General features: G+C 40.9%; 1 protein-coding gene across 1 annotated transcript in view; it reads left to right on the top strand.

Annotated features, from left to right (window-relative positions):
• Nucleotides 1-20,314, top strand: part of ATP10A (ATPase phospholipid transporting 10A (putative)) — a 115,963-nt gene extending 95,649 nt beyond the window's left edge. Inside the window, exons 13-21 of the mRNA XM_061998095.1 lie at nucleotides 1,470-1,654; nucleotides 2,978-3,299; nucleotides 5,167-5,243; nucleotides 8,946-9,071; nucleotides 13,467-13,667; nucleotides 15,839-15,919; nucleotides 16,010-16,114; nucleotides 16,442-16,629; nucleotides 17,304-20,314. Of these exons, the coding sequence (XP_061854079.1) occupies nucleotides 1,470-1,654; nucleotides 2,978-3,299; nucleotides 5,167-5,243; nucleotides 8,946-9,071; nucleotides 13,467-13,667; nucleotides 15,839-15,919; nucleotides 16,010-16,114; nucleotides 16,442-16,629; nucleotides 17,304-18,009 (1,991 nt within the window). The 3' untranslated portion in view covers nucleotides 18,010-20,314. The remainder of the gene's footprint in view (nucleotides 1-1,469; nucleotides 1,655-2,977; nucleotides 3,300-5,166; nucleotides 5,244-8,945; nucleotides 9,072-13,466; nucleotides 13,668-15,838; nucleotides 15,920-16,009; nucleotides 16,115-16,441; nucleotides 16,630-17,303) is intronic.
• The last annotated feature ends 5,806 nt before the right edge of the window (nucleotides 20,315-26,120 follow it).

The raw sequence follows: 26,120 nt of genomic DNA, 5'->3' as shown, positions 1-26,120 counted from the left end.
CTAAGTCATACTTTTGCTGAGTTCAAATGTTGAAAGCACTGAGATTCTAAAATGGATATATATTCAATTATTACTCCAAGCATCCAACTGCTTTCTCTGGAAAAAAACCCCACAAAACTGGGACAGCCATAACACTGTTGGAGATAAGAACTTTCACTAATTCCCACCAAGTTTGTCTCTGGGAGACAAGATCCACCTTGCCTAACTTGAGATATGTCTGCTGGAGATCTGTCAGGGATCCCCATAAAACCAGTGGAGAGACAAAAAAAAAAAGAAATTGCAGTTCATTTGGTCTGTCTTAGATACCTGCTTTAGAATTAGATGAATCACACCCTTGCAGTGTCTGTTTCCTCTGATTTGAAGGGGAGCATGATGTAACTAATTCAGATCACATTAATCAGGAATCTCCTGCCATGATTGCGCCCGCTGGCTGTGGCTGCACTCAGGAGGGGAGGGCCAGGGAGAGAGTTAAATTGAGCTGCCGGACAAGTAAGTGAGCTCTAGCCAGAAGTAAACCACCAGCTCAGTCATTCTGCAAGAACCTCACATGGTATCTTGCACTGATCAGTTATGATTAGGTTGGAGAAATAACAAAGTGAGTCTGTAACAGGAGTATCTATTCCTTTGTACACTATTTGGATAATGCCTTTCCTGACATTGCCCTAGGAATGTGTTTTCACCTACATGACTGCAGCTCAGGTGTCAGGTGGATTTCTATTGCTAAAATGTTGGGGTTTTTTTTCAAGAAATAACCATATGAATAAAAAATAGCTGAGAAAAGTTTACTTCCCTATTGTTCCAGTTAACTTGCATATCTGTCACCTCCTCATTCCCTAGTACAGAGAGCTCACATTTCCTTGCATTGAAGCCTCTCTGAAGCTCAGTGGAGAGCTGATGTACCAGTGGTGACACCAGACTTGGTCCTAAGCAGCTTTTATGACAGTATTTAAAAGTCTTGTTTCTGTCATTTGATTTATGAAAGCATAGGAAGGATACTCAGTCTGTTATAAACAGGTAGAGACATTCATTGAAAGCATGAAAAAGCCACATTTTACTTTCACATCATGACCAAAAGATAAACAATTTACCCCTACTATATCTCATTTGTCAAGCACTGTCTTTCTGCAACAGCAAAGAGCAGCAAGAAGGTAGGAAAAAGTTTATGTCTGCAGCCAGATGTGCTGTTGCCAAGCAGCAGCCCTGCTGCCATTCCCATTTGAAAGGGAGAAATATCTAGTGACCCAGCCTCTTCCAGTCGACAAAAGGTAGTTAATACTCTTAGGAACCAAAACAATCACTTAGAAGCAACATCTTCTCTAGAAACATTCAGAGGAAAGGGTGAAGATAACAGAGACAATAAGCAAAGATAATCAGACTTGTGAACCTCTGAGACTAGAAGTGGCATTGGATTGCTAGTAACTCCAAGTGTTCATTTAATATGAGATATTTTTCTTTTCCTCTGTGCTTAGGTGCAACTGGTATTGAAGACCGTTTACAGGATGGTGTTCCAGAAACCATTGCAAGCTTGCGCAAAGCTGGGTTGCAGATTTGGGTTCTTACTGGAGATAAGCAAGAAACAGCTGTTAATATTGCATATGCCTGCAAGCTACTAGATCACGATGAAGAAATCATCACTTTGAATGCTGAGTCACCAGTAAGTAGATCCAATCCACATGTTTACTTGTGAACTAACTTTGCTTTCTTCTCAAATCGTCCTATTAAAAGTTTGATGGCTTTTTTTTTCCTTTTCTCTCTCTCTTTTTGCTTTTCTTCCTGCTTCGTCTGTAATTTTCAGGTAGGACATGTCTTTGAATACTTTTCAGTGAAATACGCTTCTAAGTCACAGTGTTATGTACCATAACCTTGCTAAAGACATGTAACTGTATAGTGAGCTCTGCCATGAATGAAAAAAAGCCATAGCAGCATAAATGCCTTTCCTTGGTATGAATTCACAAAACGTCCCTTGTTTTGCATATCGGTGCTGATGAGTCTCCAAAAGCAACCTGTTATTAAATGCATGCTGAGGAAGAAATGAATCGATTACCTATTGTGAATTTGTGCTTTATTTTATACCACTGAAATGCAGTATTTAGATAACTCAGTCATTTGTATTTTCCCAGATGGCTTTTTCTCTGGAGATAGAAGTAATATTTAAATCTCGATGCTTACACAGTCAGAAAACCACATCCACAGCAACGCCTTGCTTCCTAACAGACCTTTTCTAATTGTTCTCAATTACTGATCTTTCCTGTGCTCAACTTCTTGCAAGCAGTCACAAAGAGTATACTGATACAGTCTTAACACACAAGGAACCAGACTGATAGTGCTGTAGTCTTTAAATGGTGTGATAAAACTGGACTTCAGCAGAGGAGAGGTAGGCCAGCAGTATCCAGCTCCAATTTCTTTTGAAAAGGAAGAAAAGATAACAGCATTCTTGAGTGTATCATCTGAACTGGTAAATTGATTTTCCGTGACCTTTCTTTTTTGTCGTACTTTGCTGTAAGGCCAATAGCATTTAATTTTAGATGTTTGTATATTCTCTATAACATCTTTTAGTTGAGTATGACTAGGAGAGAGAATTCATCTTAAATAACCTTTAATTGTCCCGTAACAATGCGTAACTATGAGTTGTTGCCGTGTTCATGGTTTTCATCTCCATACTTAACTCGGTACTGATACTGATTATATCATTTCCCTGTTATTCTGAGAAGAAGATAAAAGAAATTACTTTACCTTACAATACTGCATGTTGAAGGGGAATTAGATTTTAAGCCTTTTGAGTCCTCATTGTTGTCACGTCTTCTGCAGGAACGTGTGTGTTTAGAGCAAATAGAAAAGACGATGATTAGAAATTGAAACTTTAACGGTGTAGCAAATAGAACACATTCCTGTTATGCCTAGATATGCAGAAAACACTACCATTTGAATGCGTGTTCTTTCCTCTCAAGCATATTTATTTTGATTTCTTTTTTTTCAGGAGACATGTGCTGTTCTGCTGGAACAGTGTCTGCAATGCGTAGAGTCTAAGTTTTCAAACAACACGACAGATGAAGCTACTGGAAACATGCCTGTTGGGTTTACCCCTCTCTATCCACCTTCTTCCCCTGTGCTTTCCAGCTTGGGCCTAGTGATCGATGGAAGGACTTTGGCTTATGCCCTGGAACCTACACTAGAAGATAAATTCCTTGCACTGGCCAAGCGATGCCGTTCAGTACTGTGTTGTCGCTCTACCCCAATCCAAAAGAGCATGGTAGTGAAACTAGTCAGAGACAAACTCAAAGCAATGACCTTGGCAATAGGTAAATACCTGAGTTTAAACTAGTCTGCTTTGATGTATACTGTGCCTTCAGAATTTTGATTTTGTTTTTTTGCTTGCAATAGGACCCTTCCAACTGCCTCACAACTCAAACAGCCTTCCAGTCAGGCCTGAAAATGGGTCAGACAACTCTAACACATTTACTCTAACATATTTATTCAAAAGTAAGATAGAACTTTGGAGCAGTATTTGGGATTTCTTCCTACAGAAGTTAGGTAATTGGGCTGAGGTATGCTATGCGGTTTTAGCACATCCAAAGACAGCTGTGAAGAACTGGGTTAGCTGATGCTGTGCAGAATACCATTTTACAATCACCATATTACACAGAATGACATTGTGTTCATGTTTAAACTCAAGGTTCTGCATTTTTCATCATAAGTTGGTCATATAGCACAGGCTATGAGTTGGCCTTGTCAGTATAAAAAATAGATTTCTGCTTGACTTTGTGCCAGTGCTTACACTTTTTCCCAGGCAATCACTCAGTTGGTAAAGAGATTTTGTCAGTCTCTCTCTTTTAAATCTGGCAGCATCTTCCATGTTTGCATGATTTTTGCATCAGAAAAGTCAACCAGTTCTTCTTTCCCCATCTCAAGTTTGGGCTCGTGTTGCTAATGCATATATTATGGTTGCAGCATATATTTTCACAAACACATTAGCTTTCATCTACCTGTTTGGTTAATCATAGCAACAACACATGTGGGTTGGACGTACCCATGAGAAACCTTAAGTACTTATAGTACTTGCCAGACTCCTGTGACAAATGTATTCTAATTATAATAATCCTCATGCTTACTATATTATATGTAGCTCAAATATGCCTGCCTCGTACTGAATGTATATCTTTGGCTGACTGACTGTAGACATAATCATTTGCATATGTTGTCAGAAATGGCTGGCTGTTAAAAACACCAGTGGGAGGCTGGGCAGCTCATGTTTTCATTCTTCGTGAGCATCTTGAGCCTGTGAGTTGAACTCAAGCTCCTGCTCTGACTTAAAAGCCTAGCTGAATACATCACTCTAATTTTTAAACAACATGAGCTAACTTGGAGCTATGCCACACAGTCACAAAGACATCAGCATTGTCAGGTGAGCAGATACCACTCTTGTACTTGCCAACAGCAGGGAAACTGGAATAAGATGTGGCCTGAGCCACTGAGGTTTAAAACCAAGTGTCCTGTCATCAGTTTATACAGTTTCATTATCCACTAGCACACTGGCTGTAAATTTAAGAGGTTAAAAAGTAGATACATGTCACCTTCTGGTGTCTTTTCTATGGCACCCATTACTCGTGGTATCATGATTGGAAGCAGAGCGAGGGATGGTGATTGTGCAGTCATAGCAGTTACATCTACCTGTGATGGGTGTATTAAAGATCTAGGACTGGTCAACCCAAGTCAAGTGTTTATCTACTTTTTAACTTCATTGTATTTTTTACTGTGTAGACATTCTCATTGACTTTAGACCTTGCAGATTTCCTACTTAGTCATACCTGATTGCAGGCAGACTGTTAATCAGGAAACAAGAGTATTGGGAAGCTCATTCTCAGCCTTCCAGTGTTTAAATGTTTGTGCAGTTTCGATCAGATACTTCAGTTTTAAGATCCTACTAAAAAGAGAAGGATTTTGTTTATTTTTACTTTTCCAGGATTTAAAAAAAAAAGCCTACAAAGATTAAAATGTCTTGACATCTTTGCCAAGCTTTGAACTTTATATTCCAAAGATGAAGCCTTTCCTACCCCACATCTCCCTTACTATACTCAGACACCACTGAGTAACAGCTGGTTTTCCTTTGCTTCTGCTAACTGTTCCTGGTCTACTAGTGACAACAAGACTGTATCTTGTCATCTGTAGGTGATGGTGCTAATGATGTCAGCATGATCCAAGTGGCAGATGTTGGTGTGGGGATCTCTGGTCAAGAAGGCATGCAGGTAATATTGCTTGTTCACTGAAAAGCAGTTCAATGAAAGGGTGAAATAGGTGCTTCCCATAAGTCAGTTTGACCAAGCTGCCTTTGGATAGCCAGCACAAATAAAGGAGAAGCAGGAAGTTGTGTTCAGGAGTGCCAGTTTTGCATTGTAATGATGCTTTCAGCTTGAGTTTGAGCTTCTGTTGGTTCTTAGGTATGTGGTGAGCTTAAACATGCTACCTTCTCTGAAAATCAAACTTTACTAGATCCCTCTAAGCAATATATTTTAAGATATCATTTAGTAAATACTGGTATAAAGGAGGAAAAAAGCTCAGCCCTGCATTATTTAGGAAATAAAGGTTCACTTTATTCTGTCTTTTATTCTCCTCTCTCCTGTATTGCTTGGGTATTCTTCCCCTGGAGAATAGCTGCACATGCCGATGTTCATTGCCCATTCAGTTGGGGTGGTGATGACCCTTAGCCAAGCTATGCACACATCTTGCTCACTCGCCGTATTCAGACAGCAGAACAGCGAAGAAAGAGAAAGTTGCAGCCCTTTGCAGAACCACTGCTGCTTACATACTGTTCCAAGTCATGGTTTTCTCCCCATTTCCTGCCACGGGGATCAGCAAGATAAAGGAATTGTCCCTGTAGTCTTTTCAGTGTGTTCAGCCTGTGATTACTGTATCCGCAAAAGGAAGAATGTGTATGTCTAGGATGCAGTACCTACTATATTACTATTACCTCTGCCTCCTCTACTGCTAGTGCAGTTCAGTTGCAGTGTTAGCACCAACCGTGGCAGTAAGACACAAAAAATGAGGAAGATGCCTCATTTCCACAGCCTACATTGTATTTGGGCTGCATGTAGACTGATTGCATGAGAAAATAGAGTAGGTTTATGGTGAGCTAAATGAGAAAGTAATCAAAGAGCTCTTCAGAGAAAATGGGAAATGTTTCCATGCTGAGGACCCAAGCAGGTGAGCATGCTCCTTAACTCAGATACTGGTGGGTGATTCACTGACCCACAGTGCATTTCTGGAACCACTGCCTGGATGCTTTGCACCTTCACACAGACTTCATAAATGCTGTAATTTATTTGGGTCCACACACAAATATGAAACAAAATTTTAACTGACCTGTGAAGTTGAATGTCAACTTTGAGCAGTCTGTGACATAGAGATCACCAGAAGCCAGGACAGTACTCTGGAGGAAGGTCAGTAGGTGTTTTTTCTTATTTATTCATTTACTCTTCTGAAGGCATCCTCTCTTGGCCATTGTTGGGGGCTGGGTATTAGGGAAGATGGGCTTCAGCCAGAGCCAACAGAGATTTTACTTTCGTTCTCCTTGTAATCATCCAGTAGGTTCAGTCAAAAGTGGTCTCCAGGGCAAATGGATGTCCATCAGCACTCTTCAAACGGACAGATTTTAGGCCTGTGGTCTATTAAAAATGTTTGACCAAGCACATTAGCAGCTGTAAATTAGACGGGAAAGAAGCTACCACAAAAGTACTCAAATATTCATTGCGCGTATGGCATCGCAGCCGTAGCCCAGGAAGGAGAGGGCAGGAGAAAAGGAAGGGTGGAATTACACTGATACCAAGTATGTTTGTTGTTCCACAGCCTTCACCAGGCCCTGAGAGCTTTGCATAACTTCTGCAGTATCAATCTGCAGGAAGTCCAGGCTCCAGAGAGCTCAGAGGAGGCTGTTTTTGTGGGGTGTTCTCCAAGACTATCAATTTTAAAAAGTCCATCCCAGACTCCTTGGCTCTTATCATCTCATATGAACTTATCAGCTCTTATGTATTAATTCAGATCACTTTTTTTCTTAATGCAGGCATACAGTGCTCATAACATTTTTTCTTACTCCTCTCCCTGTTATGCCACTTTCAGTTGAGCTCATACACTTACAATAACCAGTCCTCAAATGCCCCTGGCCTTTGAGGTATGTTCAAATCTGAAAGCTATTTGCTCCTTAACTCATTAAACTACCTGCTTTTTTCTACATCAAAGTTCAAAAGAGTGGAAAATGTTTATAGATCCCTTCCTTTACTGCAAGGTCCTAAGGAACCATGCAGGCCCTTTCACTGTAAACAACTGTCAGGGTCTTACACTTGCAGGTACTCAGAAAGTGTTGAGAGCACATTTAGATGTCTAAAACACTGATACTCTCTGATTTGTTTTCTTTCCCTATTCTGTGGAAGCATGTGGAGCATGAATCACTTTTTCCTGTGAAAAAGCTGGAAGAAAAAATAAAAATGTGAAAATCAGGGGGATATTCTGAGATGAAATAAACATGCAAATGAAATTGGATAGCATTTATCTTCCTCACTGTGTTCTTCACTGTAATCAAAATGGAATAAAAAAGAAGAAAAGAAAGACACTTCTCACAATGTGTCTGAAGTATTATGTTAGAAGCACAAATGAAGAGAAGCTAATGGTTCTGTTTTAACATTGAAATAGGCTGAGATGGGTTGGAGGACAAGGAAGCAGACATAGCACATCTCTGCTTTCCTGAAACTGCAAGACATCTCAATGTCTGCAGGACAAATCAGACTGTTCTGTGCAGGGGGGTTGTTCCAAGCATATCTGAATATCTTAAGAAATCCCAGGATGTGTCAACAGTGCTTATATACGTCTACTGCCTAAATTACAATCCATTATTCTACCTTCTCTTGCATACTGTTGTAAAGTTTATTTTCATGGCTTCTGCAAGAACTTACTTGGGGAAACTGAGCCCTTTTGATAATTTATCACAAAAGAGAATTGGGAAAAATTCAAGGGAAAGGTACTTCTCGTGTAAAAATAAAGCCAAGATATACCCTGCAGCGTGTGAGGAAGACATTGCTCCTTTGGAGGTTTTCACCTTTCCTCGTGTTTTTGCTGAACTGTGAGGAGAAAATTGATACTAAAATAGAAAATGAAACGTTCAGTAATGTGAAGTTGGGCCTGAATGTGATCCTAGGGATAAGGAAAATCGTGAGACAACTGTGTTAACACCGTCATTTACAAGAGGGCTCATCTAGAGGTACAGTACCCCGAATTTTAGTCAGAAGCAGAGCAAAACCGTGTGATTCATTTTGTCAGTGTGATTTGGCAGTCTGCACAGTCCCCGAGGAGTCTCATCTAGTGTGATTTTTTTTTTCATAGAAAGAAAACACACAGTTTTAAAATTCCCTCAGAATACTGATATCTCGGGACATCTGAGTAAACTTGATAAGCCGGGTTTGCAAGTGTAATTAAAACTAATATTATTTTGTCTTTTAAAGTCCAGTCCTTGTGACGCAACCACTTAATTGTGCTTTTGTGCTTATTTTATTCTCTGGAAACTCATTTTGCCCTGTAAGTATCCTGGCGTTTTCGCAAAGAAAGATGTTACAGCCACCAAGACATTCACATGTGGGCCTTCATGCTCATGCAACTGCAACTTCCAGCCTTTCTCCCACCTCTTGCTTTTTGCTGCTGCTTTTCACCATCTGGAGCATAGACTGTAACCTCCTTTGGGTGAGGACAGGGCTGCCTTGCATGTTCTGGCAAGCTGCTGAGTTTGCTCACAGTATATTCTGAATCAATGCAGCAATAGCTGCATTTCGGATGCACTATAGTGGGTGTCATTCTTCATCAGTACAATCTCCATTGACTGTGTGAGTTGAGAAGGTAACTAGATTCACTGTTGGCTTTGAAAGTGACACTTTACAGTAACGATTCTCACTTTTCTTTTGTTAAAGGCGGTGATGGCAAGTGACTTTGCAATCCCGAGGTTCCGGTATTTGGAGAAGCTCTTGCTCGTTCACGGACACTGGTGTTATTCCCGACTCGCCAACATGGTGCTGTATTTCTTCTACAAGAATGCAGTAAGTGTTTGACTTGGCAACTTTATGCCACCACATGTTTCCAGGGTTTATTTTGTGCTAAGTGAGCATTAGGTCAGCCTTCAAATGGTTTATAAATAAGCTGCAAAGAAATTCGCAGAGTTGAAAGACAGCTGGCTGCCATTTGCAGAAATACAGGACCCGCTCTATAACAGCTACAGTGTGCTGCTGCTGAGTGTGCAAATTAGGTAACAGAAATAACAAGCACTGCTTAAGAAAAGTTTCTTTATAGAGCAGTTTTGCAGAATTTAGCTGGAGAGACACAGGAGTCTTTAATGCCAAAGCCGTCCAGCATTGGTCCAAAGTAGCAGTCGAGTGTGTTTTCTCTTCCTGACCCCATCTCATCGTTGCTTATGAATCACTGTACCGATTCCCCGGTGACCTGAGATAATTTGAGTCCTCTCTGTGTCTCAGATGCAGAGATTGGGAAGGTGTTTTCCTGATTTATCTTACTCCCAACTAACCAAAGTTGGAGTTCGTTAGAAAGGAAGCACACCATGGTAAAGAACACACTACAGGCCTGCATTTCCTCCCTGGTGTATGAAACAGGAGTTAGTCCAGTACTGGGCACTGAGCCAGCAGTAGCCTGACTCCTTGGCCCTGACAAAGGCCCTTTGCATTGATCTGAGAGTGCAAAGATGGTTGACTGAAAACTGCCTAACAAGGTGACTGAGAATTACACCAGCTGGGTGGGAATCACTGGCAGCCACACAGATCTGCTCACTCGCAACACCTAAAAATTGCCTTGGGAGCAAGGGATATGAAGAAGCAGGAAAAAGAGGAAAGACCGAACTCTCAGACTCGTGTTTGTTGCAGAGGGCAACATGTGAAGTGTGAGCAGAAGTTTGGTTTTTATCCTCAATATCAGAAAAAAAAGTAGTTCCCAGTTTTGTGAAAAGTTACATTCTAATTTAACCAAATCCTCACTTTTTTTAATCGGTGTCAAGTCTTTAAAGCAAATTCCTCTTGGCCTGACTAATCCCTCTCTGATCTCAATATGAAGGTAGATATTTTAACAGGAGAAGAAAGACCATCCTTTGCTCAAAATTTTGAACATCACAGGAATACCTAAGGGAGCTAAAGAATTAACAAAGCATCTTTGTGTTAGCACAAGCATGTTAAAATACCTTCTGTGGTTTGATCAGAAACTGCGTGCAAGCACTCTTCCCAACAAAAAGGAGAGAAGGGGATGTGGCAGTGCTGGATTAATGATTGGACTCAGTGATCTTAAGAGTCTTTTCCAACCTAAACAATTCTGTGATTCTGTGACTTGGATGGTCTGAACTGCTGCCTGAGTCTGAAACAGCAAGCAGATTTAAATAATGCTGCACTGAGTGAAGAGACAACCTGTTGAAGCACAACAGTGAAATATGTGCTGGTGTTCAAATGCCCAAGCTTTAAGGCTTGATCCCGAGTGATGCTGAAGGTCTGTACTCCCACCCCCAGTGCTGTATGTTTCTAATTACCCTTTGGCTTGACAGTATCAAATCTGAACTTCCAAGAAGCGTATGCAAAGATGTCTGACATTAAAATAAAAAGAGTAATACATGTAAGACATTCCAGCAATCAGCAGCCAGGGATGTTGTTTATATGTCTGCATTTTTGTTCAGCTCTTGTAAAATCTTCCATTTCCTTTGGTACAACTCCCTTTGATTATGAGTAATATTTCTCATGCCATTTTTAGTAGGACACTTTCAGAAGCTGCTCCCTCAAGGCTAGAATACAACTGAAGAAATCTCTTTGTGTTGACTCTGCTTTGGCAGCCTTGAGAGCTTTCTGAACAATACTTGTTGCTGCTGACTAAAACTGTAGTGGAGTATCCACCATATAGATGTGAATATGTCTGACGCAGTGCATGCCCTTAAGGAAAGGATATTCAAAAATGAAAGATGTGAACACCTGATCCTTTTGCAAAGTGACTATTCTGGATGATTCTCCACAGAGAGTCAAGATAGCTACATTATCTTGTTATCTACATTATCATCGTAATGTAGCAAGTTTTATGTTTCCTCAAGGGGGTTTTTTTTCCCCATTTTCTCACATTCTGAGATTTTCCACTCTCCATTAGAACCTATATAACTCAGAGAGTAAACTACAGATTACTGCAAAAAAAGTCATTTTGAAGCTCAGATGACTTATCCAAGAAGATGTTTGGCTTTGTGGAGATAATAAAAATACACTAAGACGTGGCATGACTGGAAATATGTGAGCTTGATGAAAAGGGATTTCATGTAAACAAAATTATACCTGCATAAGCACGCACTGCTTCTTCCCCTTATACATTATCTCTGCAAGACAGCACTGAACATTTTTGACGTATGTTTCCTGAACTGAGAAATTCTGTTTGGAGCCACATTAATAAAACAGTCTCATCTGTGGAGAAAAAAAAAAAAAAAGAAATCTTTGAAAATCTAATTAGATTTTAATGTAAATTTGTTTTGCCTTTTTCAGGAGGTAATGCACAAAAGAAAGAGGGAACATCAGATTTTAAATTAAATTAAACACTTGTTTAATCCAAAATAGAATTTCAAGGGGGAAAAAAAAAATCCTAATTTAAGCTTGGTTACTGAAATGTCATTTATTTGTATAGCTTGCTTTGACAGCACTGTTGAGACCCATAGTAGAGGTGGCAGGAAATACAACTGACTGTGTTTTCGGCAGACTGCCCGTTTTTGTCAGAGCCAAACCGGTTCCAAGACAGGTTAATTTTAGCAAAGTTCTAGAGAGGTAAGTTTCTTAGGTCCAGAGTTAACTGTATTTTGTTTATTTCAAGTGAGAGAGAGGAAAGTGTCTAAATATTTATTGGAATTCTGTTTTGAGAAAAGAGTTGGGAAGTTTTGTTGGATTTTTGGGGTGTGGAAAGGAAATAAATTTCAAACCTGTTCAATTTTGAAATTAAATTGTCCTCTCCCAGAACTGTACTGAAAAGAGTAAACTCTGGTAACTCAGTCTTACTTGGTCCAGAGGAAGATTTTTTCTGAAATGTATTTACAGAAACATTTCTAGAGGTGATCCTTAAAAAAACACTACCATTTAGCTTTTAATAGGTTATAATATGGGATCACAAATAGTGAGATATATGTTGCTGATGATACATAAGCCACTTCAGTGTAGTCTACAAACATTGCCTGAACATATATATACTATAGATGTACACACAGGTACACGTTCATGTACAGCAGGTCTGACCCTCTTGCTCTCCACAAGCTAGGGCTACTCTCTCTATAGAAGTTTTCACTGATTAAGCAGACTGTAGCTTTTATTTCTCCTATGTTTAAATTTCAACTAGTTTTTGGCCTATAGATAGAACAGAGCTATGTTTTCCTCTGTGTATTTACAAATGATGAAGAGTTAACATACTCCAGGGGGTTGAAAGCCTATGAGAGCAGAACACAAAAAGTGAAAGGAGAGGTCACTTCATTTCCCTTCTTCATGGTTAAAATGAGGAAAGCCCTTGAGGGACAGTTACCAGTGTTTTTCTGGTTGTCTTCCATTTACTGTTAATCAATTTACAAATAATAAAAATTGCAGTTTTAGGAAGAGTAAGCCTGGGAATGTATTTTCATCCCTAGCAAGCTGCCCATCTTTTTCAAGGCCTCAAATTCCCCCCTCACTAGGTGAGATCAGCATCTCTCCTGAGTCCTAAAAAACTCTGGATTCCCCATGCTGTAGAGATTATAGAAGAAACTGTAATCCCTTTTAGGATTATTCCAACCCAGCTACATTGCATCTGTTTATGCAGCTGATTCCTTGATACAGCTGAAGAGAGAGACTGGGGGATCTTTACTGCACTGCTAATTTGCAGAATTTCAAAGCACAGAGGTAGAACAGTTAAGACAACTTTGCTAGACCTTACAGTTTCACCTCCCTTGCTGCTCCTAGTCACATGTTGGTCTTGCAGGAAAAGCTCTGCATTTACCTATTGAAGATCAGCCAAGCCTTCCAAAATGTCTCAGACCAGCAGAGGATATTATTATGGAAATGCTTATGCTTACAATAGTAATGTAAGTGCTATGAAATCAACACTCATATGCCTAGAGGTCAGTGATGATTGGGAGAGATTTTTATAGTTAAACTGCACCTCAGAGTTTCACTTGATCTGAAAGTTAATTTTGTGTGAAGTCATTCCCCACACCTGAGATCTGTTATTCCAGCAGCACAAAGATTTGCACGTGTGCCATATGTTTGCAACTTAGCTAAGTGGTCTGGGCATCAGCAGCAGTGAGTTAAAGACTAGGTGTCTGTAGAAGATTGTTTACATATTTAGTGTTCATAGATAAGTCCTTGCAAAAGAGTAATCAGAACGGTTTCAGAACAGACTCGTGTGATGATCCTGCTTATCTTGTCATATTTACAGCATTGCTTGCTCTGTTTCAGATGTTCGTGGCCCTTCTTTTCTGGTACCAGTTCTACTGCGGCTTCTCTGGCTCGTCGATGGTTGATCAGTGGTACCTCATCTTCTTTAATTTACTCTTCTCATCTCTTCCACAATTGATTACTGGTGTGCTGGATAAGGACGTGCCAGCAGAAGTGTTAATTGCTGTACCACAGCTTTATAAAAGTGGTCAGAATATGGAGGTAAAAAATACTTGTTTTTTGTGATTTTTGTTTTTTTCCTAAACATCTTTACCTTCAACTGAACACCAACCCAAAGTCTGGATGACTGATAAAAACAGTCTGAGAAGCCACTGTTATTATTTCATTATATTTCTCATCTGAGTCCAAGTATCTAAATGCCAGAAGTACATTTAAAACAAACATACAAACCCCAAAACAACCAAACAGAGAAAAAGCCTCAGTTGTGTTTTGAAATATGTAACAGGAGAAAAGCTGGATGTTTTTAGTCATCCTGAACTAGACACTTCCTTCATGGTCCAGGCTGACGAATAACAACACAAGTAAAGTAAATTATACCTTGTAGGCTAGTGTGGACTTTCAAAGAATAAACTCACAGTAGTTACTAAAAACTTCAGCCCCCAGCCTTTTACAAGCAGTCAGAAGAGGAAGATGGCTTTAGGAGTAAAGGCAGAGGTTGACAGACTTAGACTCTGAGGGAGGTAGTCACCAGCAGATGACAGATTCAGCTGAAATGTCTGTTGAAAACACCTTGTCCCCATCTGCTTGAATTCTACAATGAAAACAGATGGGATTGCGGGAGGGATTCGAGCCAAACCATTTCTGGTAATTACAGCTACAGTGTACTGTGGGAAAATCTTTCTGCTTGGCAAAACCGTTCATACTGAGACATTACTTCCAAGGCAAAAGTCTTTCTTAAAAATATCTGACATTATGCCTTCTGAGAGGAGACAGTGAGTGTTTTTTGCCTCTAAATGTACGCTTGCATTTGGTACCCCACATATCTCATGACGTTGCTAGACACTGTCCTGGAAAGATGAGAGGAGAATTTTAGTCTAACTTAATTTTTAGTCCTTTAGTCCAAATTCTGTCTTTTTCACCCAGCTGTTGTTTTCCATTTTCTGTTTCTTCTGTTCCAGTGCATTGCACTTCAAAGATCTGTAATATTAATATCTTCCTTTCTTGCATATTTTTAAGGTGTTAGAAATCTTGTCATGGCCTAAGCTTGTTGAGAAGTTGTGACTGCCTGTCTTCCGCTGGCAAACTGAGGGAAGAAGTCTCCCCACTTCTCATAGGCAAGCCCAGGGACCATTCTAAGTTTGTTTGAAATGTAGTGAGCATACTCTCTGAATAACTACCTAAAAAGACAATTTAAAAACTTGCCAGAAATCATGATGCAGGTAGGATCTCTTTCAAAAAGATACCACCTATTCAAAGGCTATAGAATTATAGAGTAATTTAGATGGCTCTAGAGGCCAACTGATCTAGACACCTGGTCAAAACAACTTCAAAAGCTAGATGGGGTTGCTAGTCCAGTTTTGAATGTCTCCAACAATGGATATTCTACAGTCTCTCTGAGCAACTCGTTCCAATGCTTAACCTGATATTATTTCAGTAGGCCAAACAATCATAGAATCAAGAACACCATAATTCTTCCTAAGCATCTTTCAGTTCCCATTTTAAGGCTGCAGTGACATTCTCCACAGAGAGAAGGAGCTGTGATGAAAATTAAATTAATATTTTGACATTTACAAACTATTTTTACATCTAGGTCTTTTCTACTGCCATCTGTACCTCTGCAATGGTGTATTCCTTGAAACCAAAATGTTAGTTTAATGTTGTTTATTAGCAAGCAATTTTGGTCGCACACAGAGTGATATACGTATAAATATGGTTTATAAATGTATTTATAACATAACATGCATTACTCTATGAATTACTGCTAAAGATCATTGTTGTAGATCTTCTTTTCTAAGTATGTGTGCATTTCTTGTTTTATGGTTTGTGAAAAATACCCTGTGCTTGTATGTATATGATGTAAAGCAGGAGCTTACACTTCAGAGAGCTCCTCCTGAAATCAGTGGTCTAACTGTAATGTGTAAAGTTGGATGTTTTCGTAAATGTTTGATGGCCTGAGTGTCAGATTAAAATTACACCCTCTGCCAGGGTAAAAACAATTAAAATAAAGGCAGCAGAAGAGTCTCCTCCCTGAACATAGTTGACTTGAAGGTAGACTCTTCATCCCAGAGAGTATCTAACTGATTGGCAAAGTTGTGAGGCTATCTGCACAAGCCCTTAAAAGTGCCCATTGGAATATCCCTTTCAAAATACCTATCCCAGCAAACAGCATTTTCATTAGGCTCTGATTTTATTGATTTCTTTTCATGCCATAGGAGTACCAACCACACATGTTTTGGATGAACATGATTGATGCTATGTATCAAAGCCTGGTTTGCTTCTTCATCCCCTATTTCGTAAGTGTTTGGTTTAAGCCATTCTATTTCAAGCATTTTGAGGAGAACTGGAAACACAGCTTGGACTAAATTCTATCTCCATCTTTACAGACTTACTATGATTCAGAGGTGGATATCTTTTCCTGGGGAACTCCCATCACCACAATAGCTCTTTTCACCATCATACTACATTTGGCTATTGAAACCAGAACTTGGGTAAGGTACCCACAGCCTACACAGTGACTCAGTGGCATATACATAATTCTTTTCTTAGTATCATTCTTCAAAACTAGAAAGTAATTGTTGTGTTCCTTTAGCAGGCATTTTAAGCAAACACGAAAAAGTTTTCAAACTGTGATCTGCAAATAGTTTTGTAGTGTTGTATCTGTAATGAGAGTTTATGAAAATACAAGGCTGTAAACTCTTTGCTGTACATGCGTTTGTCTCCAGAAGTTAAGTTGTTTTCATTCAGGTTCACAGCAAATTTATCAGAATATAAAGAATCATTGCTCTTTTTTGAAGGGGTTTTTTTTTTTGTTCTAGACTTTTCTCCACCTGTCATCTTGCATCTTCAGCATCTTTTTATTTTTCTTCGTGGCTCTGGTTTACAATGCTTCCTGCCCAGTATGCCACCCTCCATCCAATCCCTACTGGACTATGGAAAGGCTGATGGGGGACCCTATGTTCTATTTGACTTGCATCATATCACCAGTCGTTGCACTGCTGCCCAGGTATTACGTCTTCTCTCATATATTTTCTCATATATGAAAGCACTTTATGCACATGGTTGGAAGGGCAAGAAACATTGCTTTTTCTCCTCCTCTTTCTTTCTGCCTTACCAGCCAAGTCATTTTTTTTCAGCGGTTGTCTAACCTCATCTGTGCTCCTGACCACAGGAATAGACCACAGCTCCTGGCCGTAGACCACAGCAGTGGGATAACTGTAGACTGTTGGTCGAACCTCCTGGCCGTGCTGAGATTTGCCACCCTGTGAGGTTTTCTGTAATGCTTCTAGATTCAACCTATCCTCCCATAACATGCACCATACAAAAGTTCTAATAGTATGTTGTGGACTAACTTGCCTGCTTATGGATGTTAGGAGGCATGCTCTGCAGACTGATCCCCATTGCCTTTGATTCCTCATCAGAAAAGATGAAAGACTGTGTGTAATCACAAAGTGGATGACTGGCCAAATGCACAGATTTATTACTCCGCTTGTTCTTAATCAAAATACTAGCACAGCATTCAGAGCTTTTCAACTGCAAGTTTACTTGTGTCAAACATAAGAAAAGCACATAAAACTCTCTTTTCCCATGTCGTGTTTTTGTCTTGGATATTTTCTTTTAATAATATCTTGAGTACTTCCTTCTTTCAGTTCTTTTCACACACCCATTCTCCTCTTGCAGATTTCTGTACAGAACCCTTCAGGGAACACTATTCCCAACCAAGCTTCAGCTTGGACGCCAGTTGAGTCAACTGCCCCCAGAGATTCTCAGCCAGCTTCTGACCAAGGTGAATGTAATGGACACAATACGTCAGACACGACCCTTTGCAGACAGCTTCTCACCAACCCTTGGCTCAAATGCTGGCGATTGTCATAAGGCTTATAACCAAAGCACACCTTTGCCAACATCTCCTCAAACGAGTGAGTCACTTTTCCAAGAGCACCCAAAGACAGAGCATACAACAGATCAGACTGTGGCTGCCTCTCACCAGCGTGCTGTGTTGTATGGGGAAAGCAAACTCCCCTCGTCAGCAAGCAGTCTGGAAAGGTCCACGGGTTTTCATGAAGTTAGACATGGCACTTCAGCGATGGAGGAGTTGCCTGTGGGAGCAACATTGCCATGGAGCTCAGGAGTCGACCAAGCAGACTTCAGTTTGCTGAAGTGGATCACATCAACTCCACTGTTCAGTCGCATTGGGACTGTTTTACAGGTGTCGTCAAGCAGTTTACAAAATGAAACACAGGACAGTATGTGTGTGCTTGGCTCTTCTCTGCATGTGGACTTCAAAGACTTAAAAGAACAGAGTTCAAATAACTCGCAGGACAAAATGACAGGCACACCAACTGATCACTGTAAAAGTGACAATTCCGAGACCACCTTTTTATGACAAGGGCCTTAAATATATTTATATGTTTTCTATTTGCACACATTTATAGTGAGATTACTCTATTTGTTTCCAAAGATGAAACAGAAAATCAAAGGTACAGAATGATTATTTAAGAACGTTTAAATACAATATATTGAAATAAGAGCTTTAAATATAAAAAGAAACACTTGAAAGTTCCATTTAAATTGTTTTATTTTTTCATCTCATTTTGTAAGAAAATGCTGTCTCTTTATTTTTCAGATGCTTCTCTTTTATTCTGACACATACTGTAAAAGCAAAGGACCTATCTACCATATTCAAAAGGATTAGGTTCAGCAACAATTATTGATATCATTATAGGCCCTTCAGTAATCGAGGAAAAACAGTGATAATAGGCACTGAATTGCAACTATCATCTGCTTCCCAGGCTGTTTTGTCACTGGAGCAAACCATGAGGCAAGACTATCGAGCTGTTATACACCTCTCTGTAAATGTTAACAGTATCTTACCACTGCATTAATAATACAGGTATTTTATAAGTGACACCATATTTCAATATTGCAGCCATAGTGTTATATGTGTCGTGATAAAACAATAAATAAATGACCATCCGTATTGCAAAGTGATTTCCCAGTCTGGCATTAATAGTATCTCAGCCCTCCCCTTGGAGCAGCTAGCATTTGGCCAGTCATGGCTTTATATCATGCTATTTAACTTTTGAAGAAAAGCTGCTGCTTGTTTGTGAGGAAGGATTTGGTGATGTCGTGGTTCAAGGCCAGATGGCAACGAAGTCCCACGCAGTCTCACTCCCCCACATCTCTTGTAGGACGGAAAAGAAAATCAAAACTCACGAGTTACGATAACAACAAGTATAATAATTACAATAAAATATAAAAACAATAGGAAGAATAAGGTATAATATTAGTAATTAAGAGAAACAAAACTGAAGGAAAACACAAGTGCTGCACAATACATTTGCTCACCACCTGCTGACTGATGCCTGAGCAGTGATCCACCCCTGCCCACCAACTCCCCCCCTTGTTTCTATACTGGGCATGACATCCTGTGGTATGGAACAGCCCTTTGGATAGTTCGACTCAGTCATGTTTCCCCCAGCTTCTTGTGCACATACCACTCAGCTGTGTGGATGGAGCTGCAGTGTCTTTTAATGTCAGAGGGGAAATCAAATGACACTTTGAAATGTGTAAATGTTGCCTTCAGGTTAGAAATGCTGCTCTGCTTATAAAAGAGGAGGTCACAGAAGGACACAGTATCAGATACCGGATAGAATGAGTTTATAGGTTTGCATGATGTTATTTCAGTGTAAGAGTGTCATGGAGTCATAGCAGGAGCTTGCTATGGATGTCACACCTGTGTGCCCTCTGTCAGTTACTGCAACAGCCCCAGCAGGCAGATAAGTCTCTCTTGAGTTTATTGACTCCGACACGTCTTTCCATAGTATGTTTGGTGTCCCACAGACCTCCATGGGACTTGTCTGATGCTGCCAGCCAGAAAGGACTGGAACATCACTGAGCTCATAGCTGCATTTGATAATATCCTCATCAAAAAGAAACAAAATTCCTCACTTTGCGGTACAAGATTTGGTTTAGTTGTTGTGATTTCAGTGTTTCAAAGACTATTTGTGTAGGTGAAGGATAAAAGGGTTCATTTGGGACTGAGAGATGCTCACACGCTGCCAGATAGTTGTGTTAAATTGCCACTGTAAGTGTGAGAGTGGTACATCTGTGTCATATATTCAGGCAAACGGCAGATCTAGATCCTCAGCTGCTCCAGCCGTCATAGCTCTTCCAGTGTCTGCAAGCTGACCTACCTCAGCTGGGAAGCAGGCCTCAATATAAACAATAAAAATATCTTGATTGTGGTGGCAATGCTGCAAAGCTGTATGAGTTTAATCTTCAACAAACCAAATAATCCAGCTGACCTTAATGAAGCAGTGCCCTCAACAGGATTGCTGGCGTGCTTGCAGATCTATAGGAAGGTGTCCCACACTGAGGACTCCACGTGCCGAAACAACACAGCGAGATACCTGGGAGCACAGAACCAGGTCAGCAGGATGTCAGTAAGCAAGATGTCTCCATTTTCTTTTGGGAGATAAATTGTAAAATAACATAAGTAAAATGTGATTTAAGTTACAGTTTGGAGGGGAAAAAAAACCCAAAAAAAACCAAAACAGATTTTGCATTTGAAAAGAAAATATTAGGAAACTAATTCTTTTCATTTCAAATCAGTTCTCTCTTCAGCTGCCAGAAGACAAACACATCAAAGCATGTAACTTGCTGGGCTCTAGGGCTTGTCAACATTTTGAAGCTGCTATTAATATTTGAAACTTTTTAACTAAACAAATATTAATGGCTTTTTAAAGCTGTATGCCTTGATTTCAATAAAATAAACTTCCAAAGTTATTCCTGTCGGTGCGGTTGAGCAATTGTCATATCAGGCAAAACAAAGCTTTAAATTCATGTGGCCAACACTCGAAAAAGCATGCAACTGTTTATTAAAAGGTTCCACAAGGCAATTAAAACAATGCCCAGTTTCAGTCTATTGCCAACAACAGCCCCCTGTACACACTTGCAAATATTTGCACCGAGCTCTGCAAGCACATCTACATCTGCTTGATGCTGCCAGCTGAAGCAATCCAGCTGAAATTAATGACTGAGAGGAAGAGAGTTGTGAATTAAGCATCACAGCATTACATATTGCTTACTCTTATCCATTTTATAGGTTTTTCTTGGATAGAGGTCTTTGAGTAACAGCCAGAACTCTTCTATCAGGTTAGCACTCTAATCTCAGAAATTATATCTTCCATATATGCCAGTGCACTGAAACTGGGCATATAAACGTCAAAACAGGAACAAAGCAACAACACTTTGGTATTTTTTTCCAAGATTTTCCATCTATGCATGACTGCTCTGTGTACCCAGTCATGCACCTGTTTACCAGCCTCCTGTCTCAGCTGTGGAACCGCAGCCCTTCTCTTTGATGGCCATTAAATTATCTTCTCTGTTTTTTATGAACTGGAAAGCTGATGATAGTGCTGGTTTCTCACTGTGGCCAGATACAGTGACACCCTCTATTGATTTAAGTGCTTCCTTGTTGGGGAGAGCTCAGCTTTTGGAGAGCAAAATTTCCTCAGACCTTTCCACGTAATTCAATCAGAGATTATTCTACCTTCCGCTATACAGCTTTCTCAACTGCCTTGCTTTGCACCTTGACTTGGCATTTATTTACACCCAATGCTGCCTAAAGGCCACAGTCTCTACCTGCTGCAGGCTCTTATCCGCTTAATCAAAGGGTGGCACTTCATAGAATCATAGAGTCATTTCAGTTGGAAAAGACCTTTAAGATTATCAAGTCCAACCACTAACCTAACTTCATTACATCTTGGGCCAGCTTTCTAGTGTCATGCTCACATTTGACTCCACTCCAGGCTTATGCATCCCAAACGTCATTGGCTCATCACCTGATCCACACAGAAATTGAGGATTTGAGGAGGTTTTTCCAGTAAAGATTCTACTTAAAAGGACTTTGCACAAGTACAAGTAAAGATGTTCAACTTGAAACAAGTTCTGTCAGCATTGCATGTGGTTGGATTATCTGGGAATGGTAATTTCTGTCCTAATCATAAAATCTGCATCAAAACCTGAGTTTAAAAAAACAAGCAAACAAACAAACTGATGTTTTTGCAGCAACTATTTCTTGATTCAGACTGATCAGCACTTCAGGTATGATTCAGTCCAGCATTAAACTCAGCAGTGCGCTTTTGTAACAAAGTGCACGTGGCAGTTCAGAAAAAATGATGCTGATACAACAGCCGGTGTGCTGTGGTGGAGCAGTAGCAGGTAGGTCTCAAAGATACTGTGGAAGTCGCTAGAAACAGGGTTATACATGTGTAGCAAAGCCAGGAAGGAAGGGCACGGTTAGATGCTATTTGGATGCCCCAAGAATGGTAGAAAGAGGGGAGGTCCTTCAGAGGCTTCCAGCCACTTTGGTTTTGCAAAGTGATTCTCCTTCACCTCCTGGCAAGCTTATCTATCAGTCTTAAAATTCATTGGACTGAATTTGGCCTGCTGATTACAGCTGAGCATAGGTAACAGGGACTGATGCCCAACTGATGTTAAGCAATACAGCTGTATTGACTCACATGGTGGTAGGTTGGTGCTTGCTTTGCAAACATGACCATGCTGGCTATGTGCCAGTGAGGAGTGCTCCCTAGCCAGTATCTGTGACCAAGGCAAGTCCCAGTAACAGTCCCAGGGATCTTCCCTGTGTCAAGAAACCAGAAAAGGGGAAATCCCAGTATCCTTCCATGCACACAGGATGTAAGCAGCCCTCCTCTGCTTACTACAGTGAGGCCACATATTGCAGTGTGCAGGACAACCTTGGGCTGTTAGTGACCTGGAAGAGAAGCAACAGGGAAACTCTTCCTCCTGTGTCATGAATCCTCTGCACCATTGTACAAATGCCTCCTTGTTTTCCTCCCATGTTTTCCAATATGAATCGTGGCCATTGGAAAGCCCCTAGGATGGCTGCGCTTCCTGCAGCTGAAGATGCAATGAGGAGTCTGCTGCTGCCATCACAGAATCACAGAATGGTTGGGGTTGGAAGGGACCTCAAGAGATCATCTAGCCCTGCTCTGGCTCACTTTGATCAGGTCACACTGGCAGGTTTGAAAACCTCCAGAGAAGGAGACTCCACACCCTCCCTGGGCAGCCTGTGCCAGGGCTCCCTCACCTGAACAGCAAAGAAGTTTCTCTTTGTGTTTAAGTGAAACTTTTTGTGTTCCAACTGATGTCTATTACCTCTAGTCCTATTGCTGGACACTACAGAAGTGTCACCCTATCCTCCTGACATCCGCCCTTTGGGTACTTAAAGAAGTGTCCCCTCAAAGCACCCGCACCTGCTGCACTAGGGCTGACAGACACCTTCACCATTACCAATAGCTCTCATCAGATACCACATCTGCTGCTCTTTGAAGCTCCCACATTCTGAGGGAGACACTGCATGGTCATAGCCCATGTATTTTCAGTTAAAAAAAAACAATACCAAGACACTTGTGCCCTGACTTAAGAGGTTCATAATAGAGGAAGGTTTACTAATGTCTCTAGTTCTTAACACCCAGATTGAGACAAGTGTTTTCCAGCTGTCCTAGGCTGTGAAACCCTGTAGTGCATCACACATTGAGGGATCTCGGGTGCTTTATAAGCTTCAAAGATTATGAGGAGCTGGCCACCCCCAAATCCCAAGATCTAGAATTAGAAGGCACTGTTGACAATGGTCACTGTGCCACAAGGACCATGTTTTTTTCACATGGAAATGAGTGATTAAAATACAGGACTAACTTTTATAAACCTTTTTTCTGCATAGCTGCATGAGGAATTATCTCTATTTTGAGCAGCAGCTTCCACATGGTTTTAAGTTTGCTCTGCACAATAATGTCTCCCTTGATAAATGAAGTGCAACACTACATAAATCCTTCCAAGGAGAGGATTAGCATATCCCAACCAGGGTGGGCAAAGGCAGACAGGTCCTGCAGCCAGCTCTTCTGCTGGAAGGACTGCAGCTGGGTCAGCTCTCAAAGTCCTGTTTCATCAGCTTGTCTTGCATAACACTGGCCTGCAACTAGCCCTGGGAGAGGCCTGGCTAAAAAAAGAACCTTGTTAAAGGTGGATTAAAGACTTCAACATTTAGCGTGGTCGTTGGTGTTGCTGCAGTGTACATGGTCCATGCATGGAAACAGTGAACACAAAGCACTTGAAAGACCCTTTTGATAGACTGGAAAATGGTGACAACGAAGAGCTGGCATTAGGTGAACAAAATCTGCTCAAATGGGGTGGAGGCTCTGGGTCCGTCTGCAGGGAGATCTCTTAGGACTATAACTCTTTTATATTATCCAGGCAGCTGCCCCAAGCCAAGGCAAAGTGTGGGTTTCCAGAGGCAGTGTTGTCTCAGAGATGGAACAAGGAACCTCACACTCCAGCCCCAGAGCCCTTAAGGTGCTAAAAACAACATGGCCCAGTGAGGTTGTGGAATCTCCTTCTCTGGAGGTTTTCAAAACCCACCTGGACACATTCCTGTGCAGCTTGATCAAGGTGAACCTGCAGGGAAGTTAGACTAGGTGATCTCTGGAGATCTCTTCCAATCCCTACCATTCTATGATTCTATGGCTGTAGCTGTAGCTAAGGTTAGTTCCTGGCCCAAAATTCCCAGTGGTACATTGCTTGTGTTTGTTGACAGTGTTTTCCAAATGCTGTAGGTTTTTAAGTCTTTAGTTTATTTCTGGACAAACAGTTTTATGTGCATGAAGACATCAAACCATTCCTGCAGCCAGGTTTTCATGGATGGAGTTCTAGCCTTTCTGCCCTTCCCTGCTTTCCACCCCAAAATGCAGAGGCCATAAAGAAACCCAAACCACGACAGAGATATTGCTCACCACTTACATATCTGGAAACAAAAGATGAACATGGGCTCCAGGGACCTTTTGTTAATGGAAACGGTGGAGATGCCTTTGATTTAAGTAGTGTCTTGGCCAACACATCCTTTGCATCCTGCATGACTGCAGGCTGAAGGGGGATCAGCGACAGCTGACACTACTTTTATCCCATTTTTTTAATGTGGAAATGCTCCAAAACTTGGGAGCAAAAAAGAGGGATATTGAGCTTTTCACCATTAAAAAAAACCCTGAAGATTAAAAAGCTCTTTATTTTGAATCATAGTGCTGATGAAAATGTGGGGGTTATATTTACTAAAAGCCCACATTTCCGGCAAACTCAATCAACCATGTGTACTCTTAGAGCTGCATGAACCAATTTTATCCCGAGTGGGCTGGGTGTTTGCAGTTTGTAAGATCCCTGTCATCTTGCAGACACAATTAACTTTGTAGCTGGTTTGTTTGGCTAAACCCCCAAGAACTCAATAAAGCTGAGAGATTCAATCTTCGCCTCCATGTAAGATGATGGAAATAGAAAGTTTGGGTTGGCGTCATCTGGAAACCGGGGGCAAGTGATAACACCACGGGAGGCATTGCAGGCGAAGGCAATCTTCCCTGGGTGCCTATGGAAATGATCAAGATCAACAAAGACACCAGGAGCTGCAGTTCATCCAAAGTTCTCTTAGTATATTACTGAATTTTGGAGCTTTAAGTTAACTAATTCATCTAGATCTGATCATATTGGTGGTATGTGCAACTTGGCAGCAGCATTTTCTGCCAACTGAGTGTTTCTTTAAGTGGCAGCCCAAGGCCCACGGTGCAAGAAAGCTGGCCCTTGGATTATTCAGTGCAACAGAAGGAGAAACACCAGCTTTTCTAAAGCAATACCACATGTGGTTCTTGTGCATTCTGTTTGCTGCTGTTGTAGTCCAGCAACTGCATCCTTGATGGATGGCTCCTGTTTGCTCAAGGGTGAAGTGTTTCCTACTACAAGGATTTGGGGATATACCAAATACAGAGAGGTTTCAGTGGACACTTCTGCCCCATGGAAAAGGAGGCAACAAGTCCTAGCCCAGGGATGGGTCCCAGCCCTCTCCCAGCCTCTGGCAAATCTGTGCCTTCCCCATTGCTCAGGGCACCCTGTGCATACCATCCCCCCCACTCCCCCCAAGGCAGCAGCACAAGTAGAGGAAACACATTTCCATATGTATTTCAAAACAAGAACCCAAGGATCCACCTCCACTTCCCAGCTCATTGATCCCCTCTCAGTCTGATACAACCGTTAGCTGGATCTTACTCCAGCCAGTTTTACTTGTCTGAATAGAAATACCATGGCTCTCTCTCACATACTGAGGCCAGAGTTTTTTCTGTGTTCCAGAAGCTCACTTTAAAAATATTAAATATTTTCCATTATTTAAAATTATTTTCAAAAATGTAAAATATCACCTTTTTGTACATGGCAAGGCAACTGACAAGACACAACTCTGGGACAACCAATCCTCCTAAGGTTGTGCATGCCAGGAGCTGCTTTACCACATAAATCATTTTACAAGCATAGGTGCACCTCAGCTTTTTTCTATCCCACAGTAACATGGGCTGGAGAGAAATGCTGCTTAAAAAAGCAAATAAAATCCAGCCTGTCCTCTTCCATCTCCCATGGCTCTTCACTGACTGCAGAGTTTCT

Source organism: Colius striatus, chromosome 1 (assembly GCF_028858725.1).
Source record: "Colius striatus isolate bColStr4 chromosome 1, bColStr4.1.hap1, whole genome shotgun sequence".
Lineage (NCBI taxonomy): Eukaryota > Metazoa > Chordata > Aves > Coliiformes > Coliidae > Colius > Colius striatus.
Note: the sequence above shows the minus strand (reverse complement) of the source record. Positions and strands in the feature narration are given on the sequence as shown.